Source organism: Mus caroli, chromosome 8 (genome assembly GCF_900094665.2).
Source record: "Mus caroli chromosome 8, CAROLI_EIJ_v1.1, whole genome shotgun sequence".
NCBI lineage: Eukaryota > Metazoa > Chordata > Mammalia > Rodentia > Muridae > Mus > Mus caroli.
Genome location: NC_034577.1, coordinates 1,081,749 through 1,100,632, shown reverse-complemented (window position 1 = coordinate 1,100,632; position 18,884 = coordinate 1,081,749). Strand labels below are relative to the sequence as shown.

The following is an 18,884-nucleotide window of genomic DNA, read 5'->3' as shown; positions in this document are numbered from 1 at the left end:
TCTTAACTGCTGAGCCATCTCTTTAGCCCAACACTTACTATTCTTAATCCTACTAGTGCTACCACATGTTTTCAACCACATTTTGTTTAATGTAATTAACAGTTCACTATGGCCAGGCATGGTGTACACACCTGTTGTCTTAGTACTCTGGAGGCTGAGACAGGAGGATCATGAATCCTCCTGTCTCAGCCTCCATAAACCAACATGAGCTGTAGACTGAGGTGCCTGTGGTCCCAAAGAAAGAAAAATAGAGCATATGGAGGAAAGACGGGGAGGAAGAGGGGGGGGGGGGACGATATCACTGTGGGAAAAACTCCTGTGTTGATTAAGTTGCTAGCTTAGTTGAGTCCTCTAGCCTTGTTCCTCTCTCCTGAATTTATAGGCTTCAGTAGCTTGACCTGTCCCTTGCGAGATGTTTTTAGCCAGCTCAGAGGTAGGGAGAAAGAATTCTTGTGCTCTGTAGTAACTATGTCAGCATTGTATACAGTTACTACAGGGCTTTGACCCCTCAGGGAGAAGTATCACAATGAATAGCTAAAGCAGTAGGGAGTGTTGCTTTAATTCCAGCACTCAGGAGGTAGAGGCAGATCTCCGAGTTCAATGTCAGCCTGATCCAGAGAGATAGAGTTATGTAACAGCTAGAGCTAGGCAGAGAAAGAAACCTTATTTAAAAAAAGAAGAAGAAGAAGAAGAAGAAGAAAAAGGAAAGAAAGAGAAGAGACTAAATTTGGGGGGAAGCTCCCTCTTTCCCCAACATGGACTCATGTATACACATGCTCACACACAAAATGTGATGAGTCTCCTTCTAGGAGAGTGACCATGAGAGACTCCTTCAGAGTGCTTTCACCTGCACTGGAGCATGTGCGAGAAACTTCCAGAATTTAAAATGTGGGCTGTGAGGTTGAGCTTGTGCTTCAGTACCAATCCTCAGTTTCTTTCCCAGCCTCACAATTTGGGAAGTAGACAAGGTCTGAGGGAAGGTGGGACAAGAGGATAATAAAGGTGAAAATTACCAAAGTATATGCATTATGAAGATGTTAAAATAAACATTATTCTCTTACACAGCTAATATATGCCAGTTTCTTTAAATTAGTTGACCCTCATGGTATCCCAGCCTTGAGCATCTCTAGCTCAGAAGTGCTGGCTGCATGAGAGGCCCAAGTGTCCTTACGTCTTGGCCCTCTCCATCCTACTTCTTACCCCATTGTGCAGGTACACTGCTGGCCTTAACCTTGACCTGAACATGTGCTCTCTGTTTGCTAGGTTCTCCCCTATGGGTGTAGATCACATGAGTGGGATTTCTGGTGTCAATGTCCCCGGCAATGCTTCCTCGGGCTGGTGCATCTTCATCTACAACCTTGGGCAAGACGCCGATGAGGGGATCCTCTGGCAGATGTTTGGCCCCTTTGGTGCAGTTACCAATGTGAAAGTGATTCGTGATTTCAACACCAACAAGTGCAAAGGGTTTGGTTTTGTGACCATGACAAACTATGAAGAAGCTGCAATGGCCATAGCAAGTCTGAATGGCTACCGCCTGGGGGACAAAATTTTACAGGTTTCCTTCAAAACCAACAAGTCCCACAAATAACTCGCTCATGCTTTTTTTTTTTTCTTTCCTTCTTTTTTTTCTTTTCTTTTTTCTTTTTTTGTACGGAATAGATAATTAAGAGTGAAGAAGTTGAAACTTTTTTGTTAGTGTACAACTCATTTTGCGCCAATTTTCACAAGTGTTTGTCTTAGTCTAAATGAGAAGTGCAAAAGTTTTTATACTCTGGGATGCAACCAACATGTTCAAATGCTTGAAATCCCACAAATGTTAGACCAATTTTAAGTTTCTTAAGTTATTTCCTTTAAAGTATATATTAAACTGAAACCTAAGTAGACTGCACTGACTAACCAGTCACTCTGGATGGTGGTGGAACTGAAGCATGCTTTTACTTCTAAGACTGTCTAACACCTGTTTCATCTGATGTCTCCACAGACTGGATTTAAAACAAAACAAAAAAAATTTTTTTTTTTAATTTCTTTGTTTTAGTTTTTAACCTAAAGATGTTAGACAGATGGGGAGTGTGTTTTTTCTCAACTGCTTCACCATTTTAAACAATTTCTGCTTTAGTTGACAGGAAATTTGCCCTCCCCAGCAGTCCCACTGCTGCCCCCTGCCCACTCAGTCCCAGCTCTATGGTGTTGGGAGCAGCAGCAGGGCCCATATTCTGGGGCTCCCACAAGGGGAGGTGGGAAGAGGTTCCACATGTTGGGCTGAGCCAGGCCCTCCAGAGACACAAAAGGTGTTTTGTAAGCCCAGGCACCAATGAGAACGGACCAAAGAGTTTCAGGGCAGCTCCAGTATATTCCAGAGTCAAACCTGAGCTCCAGGCATGCCTGAAGATGCCCCACTCCTCTGACATCCTGAGCGTCTGTCCACACATTGCATGCATGGTGCCCACACATCAGATACTGTTGTTCATGCAACTTCCCGAGTTTCCAAGACCATTTAACCTAGCTTGAATGCACAACGATTGCTCTGTTTTTAATGACACAGAAACATTTGAGCATTGTATTCTCTCGCATCCCTTCTTGTGAGCAGTAGACTTTTTCCAATCTCAGTCAGATTTTTGCTTTGACATTTTGCTTTTGTATGGACACTCAGCAGAAAAGTACTTCTTGCCAGTTATCTATTAACAAAATCCTTCGATTTGTAGTTTTAAGGATTAACCCTCAAAGTTCTCTTCATAACTGCCTTGACGTTTGGGGTTCTGTTCTGTTAATTTTCTTTTGCTTTTTTGTGTTTTTTGTTTGTTTTTACTTTTGCATTTAAGACCATTAAATTTGATTTTGTTTTGCTCGAGTTTTGTTTTGTTTTTTGTTTTACCTTTTCTTTCTTTTTTGGCTAGGGAAGGGCACAGACAGCCCAGCATTCAGGGAGGAGTCTGTCAGACCTTAAACACTGGCCTCAAGTTTAAAAAAACATTTCTGGAGCTATGGTATAAGAAATACAGTTATGGATCAATGGTTCTTAACTCAGGAGCTGGTAGGAAAGGTCAGAGGGAAGGGAAGGGAAGAGCAGATGAGGCCTGACCCCTACAGCCCTCAGGACTGCTCTGATTTTTATTAGTATGTGGAGAGAATGAGAACAGGCTAGTGCAGTTACTGGCAGCTCTTCACTTTGATGTAAGCCTGGAGTGTATAACAGCAGGGTAGTATTTAGTTCTTGATATCATGGTATGATAGCATTATTTATATATCTGTTTATATATGTATATATACATATAGCTATTTTGTTTCATTTACTTAAGTGGAAAACTGAGCAAAAAGCACAGCCATCTCTAAAGTAGGTCAGTGTATCAAGAAGCCCATGTACAAATTGAGGCTACCTGTTCCCTCCCCCGCCTCCTTTTCCTGACTTCCCTGGAGGCTCGTTGCAGTGTTCTCTACCATTGGTGAGGTTGCCTCATGTACTCAGGCTTTGTCCCACCCTAAGTGAGCCAACTGCTGCTCAGTACCTCATTCCATCCCATAATTCCCAGCCTATAAGGCCTGAAACCCAGAACCAAAGGCTCATATGCCCAGATCTGACCAAAAAAGGAGAGGGGTCCTCTGCTTTGAGGGTACAGAGTGCACCTCCCTGTGGGACCAAAATGTTGTGATAAAATACGCATTTCTAGTTTCTTAGCCAGCATTCTTCTGAGCGGAGGTGGGATTCTCCTCAGTCGTGTAGCCTTTGTATTCCACACCTGAAAGAGACTGTGTCTTTAAAGGACTTGGTGCTCAGAGCCAGCACCTTAATCACTATACCATCCCTACCACCCAACACCTGTTTACTCCATAGTAACTCTGAGAGGAACTGGGGAAATGTCACTAGCTTCTGGAGGTCACTTGAAGTTCATGGACATTTTCTTCCTGTGTGGTCTCCACTGTCTGGGCAGCACTCTAGGTAAAAGTCCAGTGCCTTCCTTGATGAGCTTTCTTTGTAGCGTCTAGAAGAAAGTAGCTTTGAAAAGGCACTCCTGAAAGCAGTTTTCATTCTATGAAAGGACTAGGTGCTGGACCTGGACTTGTCCATGACAGCTAGTCAGGCTGGGTAGAAATCCAGAATCCAGACATGTATGTAGCTCAGAGATTAAAGCACTTGCCAAGCATGAGGACAGCCCTGAGTTCTGTCCCCAGCATTGGAGAAAAAGTCACAACCCAAGAGAAAGGTTTTTTGTTTTGTTTTTTAAGGAAAAATTCATCCTGTTTTTATTGAGCAAGTTAAGGCCATTTCTTTTGTTGGGAAATCTGATGGGAAAAAATATAGAGAGTAGGTAATGTTCATTCATCAGAAATATGGTTTGGCCAATACCAAAGAGGCTTTGGCTGAGTTCTCTTGAGCTCCTCTGGTAGTGGGTTATTTCTTGAGCCACCTCCAGGTTCTTCCACCTACTTCTGGTTGGGTTACCTGTTTCTTTCTTGAGTGATTCTCTCCCCCAATTGAAACTTCTAGGTAATGTGCCAAGCCATCCTGGCTGTGCCTCTGGTCACAGAACTGTGACTATATCTCCCTCCTCCCCATACTCTGATCAGCTACCATCGTCCTTGACTACCTGAGAACCAAACTTCCCTTGGAGGGTGTGATGTGATGCCACTATATTGAATGGGTTCTGTCTCCCTTGAAGTTGCCTTAACCTTTTAGTGGCAGTAAGTAGTTAAGAAACTCGTACACATCTTCAGACTGGACCTCCTGGTATAAGGAGTTAAAACTGGAGTCTCCCAGCTGACATTTAAGGAGAACCCTGCTGGGTCAGAGAAATTAATGAGCCTCCAAGACAACAGTTACCTATATGGGGTTGCTTCCAAATAATAGCCATTTGTCTATAAAGTTATGTGTGGAAAGGATGTGACCTACTCCAGTCGTTAGATTTGGAAATCAAAGTTGAAATAACTCAGCTCTTCCAGTTAGCGTGTTTCAGCAAGATTTTATCTCTTAATGGTTTGTGTGGCCAGCTTTTCTATATTGGGTGAGAGAATATGAGTATGCTGAGAGGTCTTCTGCCTCCTCTATCCCCAACACCTTATCCCTTCCCATCTCTTCAGGAACTGCCTCACCTACTGGGACCCGAGGTAACTCCTGGGGAGGGATCCCTGGGGTTCATCACACTCAAGGGGTCAGGAATCCTGTTTCCAAACCTTCCTAGAGTACCCCAATCATCATGAATGCTTACTGTTGAGTGGCATTGATGATTTGACACATTCTTAGGGGAGCAACAGAACGTGCATTTCCATCCTAAATAAGGACCCTCCCACTCCCACCTTTGACCTTTAATAATGATTGTATTACATTTCCCCATAACCTTTTGCTGATGTGGTTCAATTATTTCTCTCAGTCATGAAAATTATTTATTTATTTTATTTATTTATTTATTTATTTATTTATTACTTGTGAGTCACCAGCTGCCAAGTATTTGCATTAGTCTGGTGGAGACTTTGAGAGGACTGTGCTTTTCTGTTCCCCTCCCCCAGAAAAGAAGGCTGGTTGGTTGGTTGGTTTGAACCACCTCTCTTCCCACATGCTGTTTCCCTCACAATGGCTTACTTTGGGGGAGGGGAGGGCTTCTACCAGCTGATTCCCATGTTGTACACTAGATGGCTAGACATTTTGTATATTAGTGTGTTTTAAGTTATTGATTTGTTTTATATGAAATAATTTATTTTTCAGGTACCATTTTTTTTTTCATTTTAACTTTGTTTTTACATGGGTTTGTTTTCAATAAAGTCTGACATTGCTGTCCAAAGTCAACAATAAAGTGAATCCCATTGTGTTCTTTTGAGGATGTTTATGTAACTAGCCTTTAAAAGTAATTTTCAGAAAAAGAAAGGTGGGGAACAAAAACCCTTAACCTATTTTCCTTCTCCCATTGCCTTTTTCCCCCACTACTTTAAATCCTTGTGAATAAATGTTCTTCAGTGTTTTAGGAAGAAAAAAGCAAACCTAGATTTTGATAATCCAGAAGATTTCAGATTAATGAAGCTTTGAAAGAACCATTTTTCGAAATTTCAGTGACGTGTGAATATTTTTTGTCAATGGCTTTCTCAAAGAGAATGAAACTTTTGCACCATTTTCAGAGTTTTTATAGAGATGCCAAATTGATATATTTACATGTAATGGAAACATAAAAAAAAGTTTTATTAAACAATTGTTCATAGCTGTGTAGACATTTTAATTCAGCTTCCAAAGCTCTTCAAAGGCGTATTTTGGAGATATGGGGTGTTAACTGACGATTCCAAACTAGTCAGTTGTCTGAATACTCGGTTCCTTCCACAGGTGTCAGGTTTGTGTTAAAACATTCTATGTTACCACTGACTGCAATTCTCTGATATTTTGGTAATAAATGAAGTGGGATCATTGAGATGTGATGGTGTAGGGGTGATCGTCTGTATCAACATTCCAAAGCCGGATAAAGTACCAGGAGACTTCTTCCCTCAGTGTGCCAAGACCTGGCCGCAGCTTTGACCTAGTCATGGACAGCCCAGGTATGCTATGTATGTCTCCCTCAAGACCCTCCGATTTCTGTCCAGATGTTTCTTCCTCATCAAGGAGCCCCAGAGTCCCGGATGGTGGGCACCTTATCCTTACCCGCTGGTTAGATTGTAACATGGCCACATTTGAGCCACAGGGATAGAATGGGACTATTTCAAGTATAATTCACCATCTTACTGTGTAATTAGGAGCACAGAAACTCGTGTGGGCTAGGGGTGTGATACTTTGGAAAGCCAGTCTGTCTAGCCTGCACTAAGCTCTGACCTCCATGCCCTGGTGCCATAGAAAGCAAGCATGGTAGTGTGTGCTTATAATCCAAATTCTTGAGAGGAGCAGCAAAGAGACCTGTAGTATAGTCAAGCCTTGACTATGTAGCAAATTTAAGACCAGCCTGGGATACGAAAGACCCCATATAAGACTCCAACCCTTCCCAATAAGGGGTTTAGGGGTGCTCCCAGGAGTTAAAGATCTGAGTCTGGAAAACAAACTAGCTTGGAAACCTGGGAGGAAGATGCAGAAAAAGTTGTTGAAGGCCCTCCTAATTGAACAAACTTGGACAAGAATGGGGGAGTTGGTGTGGGAAAACTAGTTTGGTAGCCACCTTGTTAAGGCAGGCCTTCTGGAAAGAGGCCTTGTGATTCAACAGAGTAAGCTACACACTCTCAGTCCTGGCCAAATGATTGGCTGTAGACAAGTGTAGAGAGGCTGTGAAATGCCACCAAGGGACTAGGCTTTAGGAGGGCTACAGGTTTGTTATCACATATACAGGGGAGACTGTCTGATTAGATAAACAGGATGCATGGGATCAAAAAAGTACTAGGGCATCTGAGAAAGTACCTCAGTGACCCAAAACTATGGAAGAATATTCAGTGACTTTTTGAACTGGTGAGGTGGCTCAATGGATAAAGCTTGCTACTAGACTGATAATCTGCTCTCAGTCCCCCAGGCTCTACATGATCAAAGGAGAATCTACTCCCACAAGTTGTCCTCTGACAGATCAGTATGCATGATCATACCCAACTTTGGTAAAAGATTAAACTTCAAAGCGGCTTTCAGCAAGGCATAGTGCCATTAATCCTAGCATTTAGGAGGCAGAGACAAGCAATCTCCCATAAGCCAGACCTGGTTCCAGGCACCCAGGGCTACATAGACCATCTGATAGAAAGGGTGGGGGATAGGAGATTTGTGAGTTAAGCCTAGTTCCTGCTTAACACTGGTTCCAGTCAGGCAGGGCTACACAGCAAAACATTGGCTTCATAATACGAAGCCCTACTATGAGGTACAGATGGTAGCCTTCAAAGACTTTGGTTCTGGTCTGTCAAGTAAAGAAGTATAGAGGAAGTGCATATGCTGCCCGCCAGGCAGGAAGGAGCCAAAAGCCACCACTTGCAGAGATACAGATGTGCAGAAATGGAAAGGGTGGGGAAATTAAATTCTTCAGAATGCCTGGCTATGGGAGATGCATGGTCCCAGTTGGCATGGTCATTTCATGGCCTTGAAACCAGTTCCAAATTAGTTTCTGTTGTGAAGTCATCTTTAAAAATTGGGGCAAGGGTGGTGCATGCATGTGAGTGTCATGGGAGCGATGAAGGTCAAAGGGCAATTTGTAGGATTAGGTTCTCTTCACCATGTGGGTCCCAGAGATTGAGCCCTGGGATTGAACTCAGGCATTTCTGCACTCCCATACATTTTTGTTCCCTTCCATGCTGAGATGAGCTACTGAGGCTCCTGCTCTCTACCAGTGAGTCACCACACCCTGATTTGTTTTCATGTAACCAACTATGGATGCCTTTATGTCCTTAGTGGATCAAAACAACACCTATTTATCATTGCCTGGTTCTATGAGAAGTCTAGGTACTGGATTCCGAAGCTTGTACACTAAAATTAGAGTAAGAATGAGGAGAGGTTAGCCAGGTCACCACTCAAGAATGAAATGGAAAGTCATGAAGATGTCTATAATGGAAAGTCGATGCAGCAACTTGATATATTGTAAACTTAATTTTTCTATTTTTATTAGATTTTTTTATGTTATGAGCGCTCTGCATGCATGCATGTCTTTAACAATAGATGCCAGAAGAGGATGTCAGATCTCTTGGAGTCTTGGAATTAAAGATGGTTGTAAACTACCATGTGGGTGCTGAGAACTGAGTCTGAGCCCACTGCAAGACCAGCAAGTACTCTTAACCCACGATCCATCTCTTCTACTCAGTAAGGTTAAAATTTTGTTCAGAGCGTTCTCAAGGTGTGGTTTAAGAAATGACAATAGGAGCCGGGCGTGGTGGCGCACGCCTTTAATCCCAGCACTCGGGAGGCAGAGTCAGGCGGATTTCTGAGTTCAAGGCCAGCCTGGTCTACAAAGTGAGTTCCAGGACAGCCAGGGCTGTACGGAGAAAACCCTGTCTCGAAAAACCAAAAAAAAAAAAAAAAAAAAAGAAAAAAAGAAATGACAATAGGGTTAGCAAGACAGCTCAGTGCATAAAAGTACTTGATGCCTGGCATCGTGACCTGAGTCGGGTTCCAGGAGATATGTTGTACAAAGAATGAACCATCCCCTGCAAATTGTCATCTCATTTCCACTCACAGACAAAATACAATGTTACTCTAAATGTTTTTTAGATTTACATACATGTTTTGCCCACATGTATGTATGTACACCATTAGTATGCCTGATGCTTACAGAGGTCAGAAGAAAGTGTCAGAATCCCATAGGACTCAAATTGCAAATTGTGAGCTGCTTTGTGGGTTTTGGGAATGAAACTTTTGTCCTCTGGAAGAGGAACAATTGCTCTTAACCACTGAACAATCTCTGAAGCCCTAATTTTAAAAGTTTAATGGGAATAATAATATTCACCACCTTATGAAATTATTGTAATAACCAGAGAGGTACCATAGAAGGCCATGAGTCCTACACATTTGGCTTACTGAAATGAAGTAGAGCTGAGCAGTGGTGACCCGTGCCTTTAATCGCAGCACTTGGGAGGCAGAGGCAGGTGGATTTCTGAGTTTGAGGCCAGTCTGGTCTACAGAGTGAGTTCCAGGACAGCCAGGGCTACACAGAGAAACCCTGTCTCGAAAAAACAAAAAAAAAAAAAAAAAAAAAAAAAAAAAAAAGGAAGTGAGTGGGAAAGTCTTGGAGTCCACTTGTAAAGTATAACAAGTGGTTACTAAAGTTGTTACTAATAGCTTCAGATAACACATTTTGGGCTAGAAGATGTCTCAGAAGGTAAAGGCACTGTGCATGACAACCTGAGTTTGAGTCCCAGAACCCACATGGGGCCAATGAAATAGTTAAGTACAAATAAACATGAATCTATGGGAGCCGTTCTCATTCTGGTCACTACACTAGCCTTGAACTAGCTCTGAAAATAAATAATCTTAAGTCTAAATCCTCCTACCTTTCTTTCAAGTTCTGGGATTTACAAGGGTATACCACTATGCCAGTCTCTCTTCCAATTTGAATTCCCCATTGACACATCCCTGGATGCCTTTGTCCAAGTATACATTTCTGAACACAACTGAGACTGTACTTTCAGCAGGGGATGGAGGTGTGTGTCTGTATCCTAAGCACTGGGAGGCTGAGACAGTAAAATAGTGAGTTTGAGGTGAGCCTAGGCTACATAGTTCCAGCTTTCTCAGCCTCTTCCCCAACTCCACAAAGAAGCTATTAGAAGTATTAGAAGCCCAGACTTTAACAAACTTGTACCCACTACCCCTTTGCTTTTCTAGTCTGACACTGGAATGAGACTATGTGTTAGCTAGTGTTTTGCCAACTTGACACAAGCTAGTATTATCTGGGGAGAGGGAACCTCTGTAGTATTAATAATTAAATAAATCCTGGCACATGCTTCCTTCCCACTGTAGACCATTTTTGTTCCTGGATGAAAGAAACACACACAGCCTTTATAATTAATATACTTTGAATAGCCTGGCAACTGTCTAACCTCTATGCTGTTAGAATCTACCTCCTATTGATAACTCCAAGTTAACTCGTTTCTGTGTTCAATCTTTGCTGCTCTTAACCCAATTGAACTCTTGGCTGAGTTCTCTTGGCCTTTTTACATGGCTGCTCTGATTCTCCCTCCTGCACATTCTTCTTTCATGGCCTCTCTCCTCTCCTGTACACTCTGCTAAACATAGTGGCTCCCTCTCCTCCCACTGCTACACCTCTCCTAAGGGATGGCCGCTCTCCTCCTTCCTCCTGCTTCCTCAGGATCTCAAGCTCAGGAACCCTAAATCCTGCTTCTCACTCCTCTTCCCAGCTACTGGCTGCTGGCATCCTTATTTACCAATCAGAATTAGCTGGGGGCAGGTTCCCAGAAGCTATTCCTGACTCAAAAACAAAACAAAACTTGGGAGGCTAGCTAGCACTTAGCATTAGAACACAAGGAGCATTAAGCCAACATACTACAAACCTCAATTGAGAAAATGCCTCCAACAGACTTGCATTCAGGGAAGTCTGTAAATCATGTGTTGGTCATTGATGTTGGAGGTCCAGTGCACTGTGGGCGGTGCAGTTCTAGGTTGTAAAAGGACGGTAGTTGAACAAGCCTTGGGGAGGGAGCCAAAGTCTCTCAGTTCCTGCCTCGAGTTGCTGTTCTGACTGCTTCATGATGCAGTGTGACCTGAGAACTGTAAAATGAAATAAAACCTTTCCTCCCCAAGTTGCTTTCGGCCGGTATTTTATCACAACAATGGAAGGCGAACTAGGACAAAGTAAAACCAGAGTAGAAGCCTTTTCCACTTACTTTCTCCCGGAACTGGAATTCCTGAGAGGCAAAGATCCCTAGTGTCAACTTGCCTCGCTTTCATTATTTTGTTTTGTCAATTCATTAGTAGTTATGGAACTGGCAAGATGGTTCAGTGGGTAAAGGAGCTTCCCCTCAAACCTGACAATATGAGTTGAATCCCTGGAATGTACATGTTGGAAAGAGAGACCTGATTCTCAGAAGCTCTTCTCTGACCTACATGCACACACACACACACACACAAAACAGAGAGAGAGAGAGAATTTGGAAAGATTAAGAAAAAATTGTGAAGAGTACAGAGTACGATCGGGATGGAGAGATAGCTCAGCTGTTCTTCCAAAGAACACTTGATGGATTCCAGTGCCTACATTGAGGTTCACAAGGGTTCCAATCTCAGATGATCGATTCCCTTTTCTAGCCTCCACAGCCACTGCATGTATGTGGTTCGCATACAAACAAGCAGGCAAAATACCTATACACATCAAATAAAAGTATTTTTTAAAAAAGAGTTTGATTGGGGTTGGTGAGATGGCTCAGCACTTAAAAGGGCTGACTGCTCTTCAGAAGGTCCCGAGTTCAAATCCCAGCAACCACATGGTGGTTCACAACCATCTGTAACGAAATCTCTTCTGGAGTGTCTGAAGACAGCTACAGTGTACTTACATATAATAAATAAATCTAAAAAAAAAAAAGTTTGATCTTTGCTAATTCACATTTAGAAATTCTACACAAACTGAATGTGGTAGTGTAAGCCAGAAATCCCAGCACTTGCCAGACTGATGTATAAGAATTATAAGTTTGAGATTTCCCTGCCTTTGGGGAGGGGAAGCTTCTGTGAGATAGGTTAACAAATGAAACCAAATGACCATGTCCTACAAGACAATTCATTTTCGTACCATCTTTTTTTTTTTTTTTTTTCTTTTCGAGACAGGGTTTCTCTGTGTAGCCCTGGCTGTCCTGGAACTCACTCTGTAGACCAGCCTGGGCCTCGGACTCAGAAATCCACCTGCACCTGCATCTGCCTCCCAAGTGCTGGGATTAAAGGCGCGTGCCACCACCGCCCAGCTTTTCGTATCATCTTTAAGAAGAATAATTAATACACAAGACTGTTGCTGTCTCAAATGTTTAAGGTTTAGCACCTGACCAAATTCTAGAGATATCACACTGAGAAAGTCTGTGGTCCTATCTCCAATTTTCTGCAGTGAACGCTGCCTCTTTTTTGTTTTATTAAGATTATTTTTAATTTATTTATTATATTATGTAAGTACACTGTAGCTGTCTTTTAGACACACCAGAGGAGGGCATCAGATCCTATTACAGGTGGTTGTATGCCACTATGTGGTTTCGGGAATTTAAACTTGGGACCTTTGGAAGAGCAGTCAGTGCTCTTAACCACTGAGCCATCTCACAGCCCTGCCTCTTTTTTAAGGGATGACATTTCATAAGTGCATGCTTTAGCTTCCATAGGACGGGGGCATTCTGCCATGGGATAGTCTTCCTGTGTCCACAACCACAATTAGCACAGTCACTTTACAGTACTTTTGCTGTTGGCCGTATTTTCTAAATCCAAAACAGCATGGAAGTGCCAAAATAGCAACCCGTGCTTCCTCAAAGCAAGACGTTCCCATTTACATTGAACTAATGGAGGACTAGACCTCAGTCAGCCAGTGTTAATTTTCCTTTTCTTCTCTGGGCCAGAACTAACAGGTGTCTCCCTATATCACTTATAAGAAGAAGTTTGAGGGGCTGTAGAGATGACTCAGCGGTCAAGAACATCGACTGCTCTTCCAGAGCTTCTGAGTTCAATTCCCAGCAACCACATGGTGGCTCACAACCATCTGTAATGAGATCCAGTGCCCTCTTCTGGTGTGTCTGAAGACAGCTACAGTGTGCCCACATTACATGAAGTAAATAAATCTTTATTTCAGGGGAGGAGGAGGAGAGAAGAAGAGGAAGTGGTTTGGAAATCTTGCTCTGAGAGCAACTGGCAGGTCAAGGCACTGCCAGTCATTGTCAACTGTATCTAGAGTTAATCAACCTTTGTTTAGTTTCCAGTTAAATATATTTTTGTAGTTCACCCACCTACATGCCTATCTCTAACACTAACATTGTCCTGTCTCAGAGTGGAGATGTGACTCATTTGGTAGGGTGCTTGTTTAGCATGCACAGGTTCTATGTTCCATCCCCTGCAGTGTGCATAAACCTTCTGTTGTGGTGCACAACTGTGATCAGTAACACTTGGGGGGTGGAGGCAGGAGGATCAGAAGTTCAAGGTCTTCTTCAACTACATAACAAATTGGAGGCCAGCCTGGAGAGTATACACACACACACACACACACACACACACACACACACACACACTGAGCCATAGGGATTTTGTTTCTTGTTTTTGGGCAATCTGTGCACCAGTCTGAATCCTTCAAAGGTTTTGCCCTTTTGTAGTCTTTTTATAAATTTTTATTTTATGTGTATGAGTCTTTTGCTTGCTGGACTACATGAGACCCTCAAAAAAAAAAAAATCCGTCAAACAAAATAACAACAAAAAAGAAACCCACCATTGAGATGTGAGCTATCCAAAATCTGTACTGAATGCTCCCCAATAGGCCTTTTTGTAGTCGTTTTATTTTTTTGTTTGTTTGTTTTTGTTTTTCGAGACAGGGTTTCTCTGTGTAGCCCTGGCTGTCCTGGAACTCACTTTGTAGACCAGGCTTGCCTCGAACTCAGAAATTCGTCTGCCTCTGCCTCCGGAGTGCTGGGATTAAAGGTGTGCGCCACCACACCTAGCGTCATCTTAATTTTATGTGTATAGGTAGGAGTTTTGCAGCATGTATGTCTATCCTCCACGTGCATGACTGGTGCCCTTGGAAGTCAAAAGAGGGTTTCGGATCCCCTGAATCTGGAGTTATAGGCAGTTGTGAGCTACCTTATAGGCAGTTGTGAGCTACCATGTGCGTATCGAGAACGGAATCCGAATTCTCTGCCATAGCAGCCAGTGGACTTAACTGCGGAGCCATCTCTCCAGTCTTCTGTCCTTTCGTATTTCCCACCCTACCACGGTTGGTCTCACAAAAATGCTTTCCTCCCTGAGCCTCAACTAGAGACTTACCTATCCTAAACTCTGCCCCCTCCCAGGCTGGATCGCAGAATCCTTGGTGTCTTGAAGCAGAAGAGACTTGGATCCTAGAAGACCAATCGGGTTTCTTTCTCCTCTACCTCCTCCCCTTCCCCCCGGGTTTTCCCAGGCTGGTGCTGCTCTAGGCCGGCGCAGCCTATGACGCGATCGATGAGCGACGCAGGAAGGTCACACGGGCTCTTCCAACATGGCGGCGGCAGCTCTGCGGGGCGGCTGGTGCCGCTGTCCGCGGGTGAGCAGACGTGCGGGGCTGGTAGGGCAGAAATAAGGGGTCTGGACGCTCGGCTTTTAAGATCTCCTTCTCTTCAGTCCCGGATCGCTCTCGGTTTTTCCTATGGGTTCCACGGTTGGGTTAGGGTTCGGTCATTGGGTCAGCCGAGGCTTGGGAAAGTAGCAGGAAGGCCCTGGGGCGGGAACTGATCCCCCCACCCCCTCTTCCCCGAATCCAGCGGCAATGCTCGAAGCTACCCTGGAACTGGTCACCTCTCACCTGTCGGTCTGTTCCCACGTGCACGAGGGAGTCCCTGGTGTCTGGGGAGACGATGCCCCATTGAGAAAACAGCTTGATGAAAGTTTGTTTTTTTTTTTTCTCTCTCTCTCTTTAAAGTGACATTCACTGTTCTCGTTTGAATGTCAAGTCCTCAAGCGTAGAGTGTTTCCTAAATTCCACTTCTAATGATCAGCGTGAAAGTGCAGGAAATAATTCTTGCTCTGGATAAGAACTAGAACTCTTGACTTAGGTCAATGGCCTGTTAATACACACTCAGAATATAAATATAGTTCTTTGTATTGCTATTGTTTAACCCAGTCTCATTAGGTTAAGGAACGAGAAACTTAGAAAGATTAAGCAATCTGCTCATAGACCCGGAGCTAGTAGGTTGCTGATCTGGTCCAAAACCCAGCTCAGTATGATTCTGTCGCCGACTATTAGGAGGAAGGGAAATGTAAAACAAGTTATCCCAAGAGCAAACTTCAGTAACTATAGCCATACTGGTATGCATTTGGACCTTGAGAGCTTGTTTGGAGGATCTACCTGGGAAGAGCAGGTATATGCTTAACCAAAGAAAGATCATCCTCTTTGATTAAATGTGCAACTTTGAGAAGAACACACGTGGAGCTGTAAGGAAGGAAGGGGGAAAATGACACTAACCAGCTAGATCATCCAAATCAACCCTGACAGTCAGTGCAGTGACAAATGATACAGCCTGATCCTCTTCACTTCTCAACCTATGTGAGTTTGGGATGTTACCAGTGATTACATAGCTAGGAAAAAATGGAGAAGAAAAGTTTGTAAAATGAAAAGTGCTTCTGTTAGGTCATTCCATTTCAGTGTACCTGTGCTGGACTCAACTACACACAACTACAAGTTCATCATTTGGTAGGATCAAAAAGGGTCTTTCTCATGAGGTTACCGGGTTCTTTGCCCAGAGGGGCTCTGTATTTAGAACCTTTGACCAGGGCATGACAGGTCTATTCCATAGTTTTCCCTGCACCAAGAAGTTGTTGGTTTGTCTTTGAAAGTTCTCGTCTGTAGTTGTTGGAGATAGGCAAAAGTGGAGTGGGCCTCAGTAAAGATTGCGTTACACTGTCACAAATATACTGCTCTCGTGGTTTCCTGGTACCTATCCACGTTCTCCCCAGTTTGAGGTGTGGGACTAGGTCCTGGAGGCAACATATTCTCTTTCTACCTAATTACAGTAGCTTCTTGGATTTTTACAAAGATTGCATATTAGCTTACAACAGGCATGAAGTTAGGGTCAGCAAATGACTCATGGTGACCCTCTCTTCTGAATGGCTCTTTCTCTTTTTCTTAACCAATTAGAGGTGCCTAGGCAGCGGAATCCAATTTCTCTCCAGCCACAACCTACCCCATGGTTCAAGCTACCAGATAAGCCGACCAGGAAGAGAGCTGACACTGGTGAGTGACCCAGGATACCAATAAGCAGACCCAACAGAGGTCTGAAAAAAAAAGGCATGCCAGCACAGTCACTTTAGGGAATGTTATGTGTTGCGGGTCTTCAGAATTACAGAGAGCAGCAGACCTTATTTCTGGATTTCCTGGGATATGCTTGGTCTGCCTCCTGTTTTGTCAGCAACAAGGCACTTTTACTTATACAGTTTGCTGTGATGGCTAGAAAAGGCATTCTGTATCCTGCATCAGATTACATTCTCCCTCTCTGGCTTCTGTCTGTGAGTTTCTCACTAAGCATGGGTATTTAAATATGGGTATAGAATCACTTCATCATACCTTGGGTCTCATTGTGTTTTGGTCACTATTCTTCGACCACACTTCCGTAAGTGTGTCAGTGACTGAGTCCTCAAGTCTGCATGCTGACCAGAGCCTCTCCTCAGCTTCTTCCTGATCCTGTTCTGCAAGCAGCCATTCTAGGAGTGGAGTAGTTCCCCGTGGTTCCTTCCCCTCTGCTACTTTTCCTTGTAGATTGATAAAACATAGGGAGGCAGTTGCCCTTCAGCCACTGTAACCAGCCTTCCATTCATCAGCCACACATGGCCACTCCCACTGACCCTTTTCTTCATTGTAAAGATAAGGGTTGGTATAGCTCAAGCCAGCACCTGTGTAGCTGTGTAGCTGAGGATGCCCTGGTCCTCTTGCTTCCATTTCCTAAGTGCTGCAGTCTCAGGTGTGCATCACCTACAGTTTCGTGAGTGTGTGAATGTTTGTGGCCTTGCTTTGGTATCTTACTTTTGACAGACTATCTTTTAGAGCAGTTCACAGGGAAATTAAAAGGGGTGGAGATGTGGTTCAGTAGCTAGAGTGCTTTCCTAGCGTACATAATTATAGCCTTAGGTTCCATAACCAACACAACATATACTAGACATAGTGTGCACAGTTTCCATCCCAGCACTCTGAAAGTAAAGGCAAGAGGATCAGGAATTCATGGTCATCTTTAGCTACTTAGCGAGTTAGAGGCTAAGTTAGGCTACATACGATCCTGTAAATAATAAATATATTAGACTAGGCACCATGGTGCATGTTTTTAATCCTAGCACTCAGGAGGTAGAGGGAGGTGGAGTTCTAAGTTCTAAGCTACCCTGGTCTACTCTACATAGAGAGTTCCAGCGTAGCCAATGCTTCATAATGAGAGCCTATCTCAACATTCCCCTAAAGAACAAACAAAATTAATAAAAATTTCACAAAAAGTACAGAGTCTCCCTGGCCACCTTCTCCCCTTTCCTGCTCATAGGTTCCCTTTAGTCATTGTGGATGACATTGTTACAATTGAACCAGAGTGGATACACTGTTAAGGTCTGAAATCTGGCTACATTCAGGTTCATTTCTGCGTTAACCATTCTGTGAGAGTCTCCCATGTAGATAAGGATCTGTCCCTGTGATTGTAGAGAATACAGAACAGTTCCCTGACTAAGCATGATGGCGGACATCTGTGATCTCTAGCACTTGGAAAGTAGAGCAAGAACATCAGAAGTTCAGCTACACAGCAAGTTCAAGACCAGATCCCAGACCCTATCTCAAAACAAAGTCCTCCACATCAATAGTAAGAACAGAGCTGGTGAGATGAATGTGTGGGTCAAAGTGCTTGCTATATAAGCCTCAGGACTTCAATCCCTGTAGCCCGCTTCTCAAGTTTTCATCTAATCTTTACATACAAGCCATGGCACTTACATAATCATCATTATCAAACAGTCACTGTCTTCAGTGATCCTCTGGGCTCTGCCTGTTCATCCGTCCTTCTTTTAGACCCTTGACAACCATCGGTATTTTTACTGTCTTTGAGTTTTGCCGTTTTCAGAATCTCACACACATTTTGGCCTTTTCATATATCAGTTGGTTAGTTGTATGTGCACAATACTACCCTCAACCAGGGAATACACGCATAGCCAAGGAAATACAGAGGAAACCAGAGGGACAGTGCTCACTAGCTTCCCCTAAGCTAATGCTTAGCCAGTCTTACTATGCACCCAGTACTCCCCTCCTTGCCCAGGCAATGGCTCTATCCACTGTGAGCTGGGGACCCTCTCAACAGGCCAGTCTGATCTGGACAGTCTGAGACTCCTTTTTCCTAGTGATTCAGGTTAACAGTTATAAGCAACCGCTCTAGAAGCACCTCTGAGGCAGTATAAATATTAGTAGTTGCTACACTGTAATTTTAGGGCATAACAAATAAAACAGGGCTGGAGAGATGGCTCAGTGGTTAAGGACGCATATTGCTCTTTTGAGGACCTGAGTTCAGTTCCTGCACCCACATCAGGTAGCTTTACAATTGCCTGTAACCCCAGTTCCAGGGTAGTCTTAACACCTTTGAGCTCAGTAACCTCATGCATTTGTGTGTGTGTGTGTATGTGTGTGTGTGTGTGTGTACCCACCCCTCTGAACACATGATTAAAATAGTAAAAATAAATCTTGGAAAGAATGAAAGAAAGAAAGAAAGAAAGAAAGAAAGAAAGAAAGAAAGAAAGAAAGAAAAGAAAAGAAAAGAAAAGAAAAGAAAAGAAAAGAAAAGAAAAGAAA

General features: G+C 43.4%; 2 protein-coding genes across 2 annotated transcripts in view; both read left to right on the top strand.

The window, feature by feature from the left end:
• Positions 1-7,836, top strand: part of Elavl1 (ELAV like RNA binding protein 1) — a 47,759-nt gene extending 39,923 nt beyond the window's left edge. Inside the window, exon 6 of the mRNA XM_021170995.2 lies at positions 1,264-7,836. Within this exon, the coding sequence (XP_021026654.1) occupies positions 1,264-1,588 (325 nt within the window). The 3' untranslated portion in view covers positions 1,589-7,836. The remainder of the gene's footprint in view (positions 1-1,263) is intronic.
• Positions 7,837-14,538: 6,702 nt separating this feature from the next.
• Timm44 (translocase of inner mitochondrial membrane 44) overlaps positions 14,539-18,884 on the top strand; it is a 16,628-nt gene continuing 12,282 nt past the window's right edge. The window contains exons 1-2 of the mRNA XM_021169721.2: positions 14,539-14,627; positions 16,218-16,313. Of these exons, the coding sequence (XP_021025380.1) occupies positions 14,583-14,627; positions 16,218-16,313 (141 nt within the window). The 5' untranslated portion in view covers positions 14,539-14,582. The remainder of the gene's footprint in view (positions 14,628-16,217; positions 16,314-18,884) is intronic.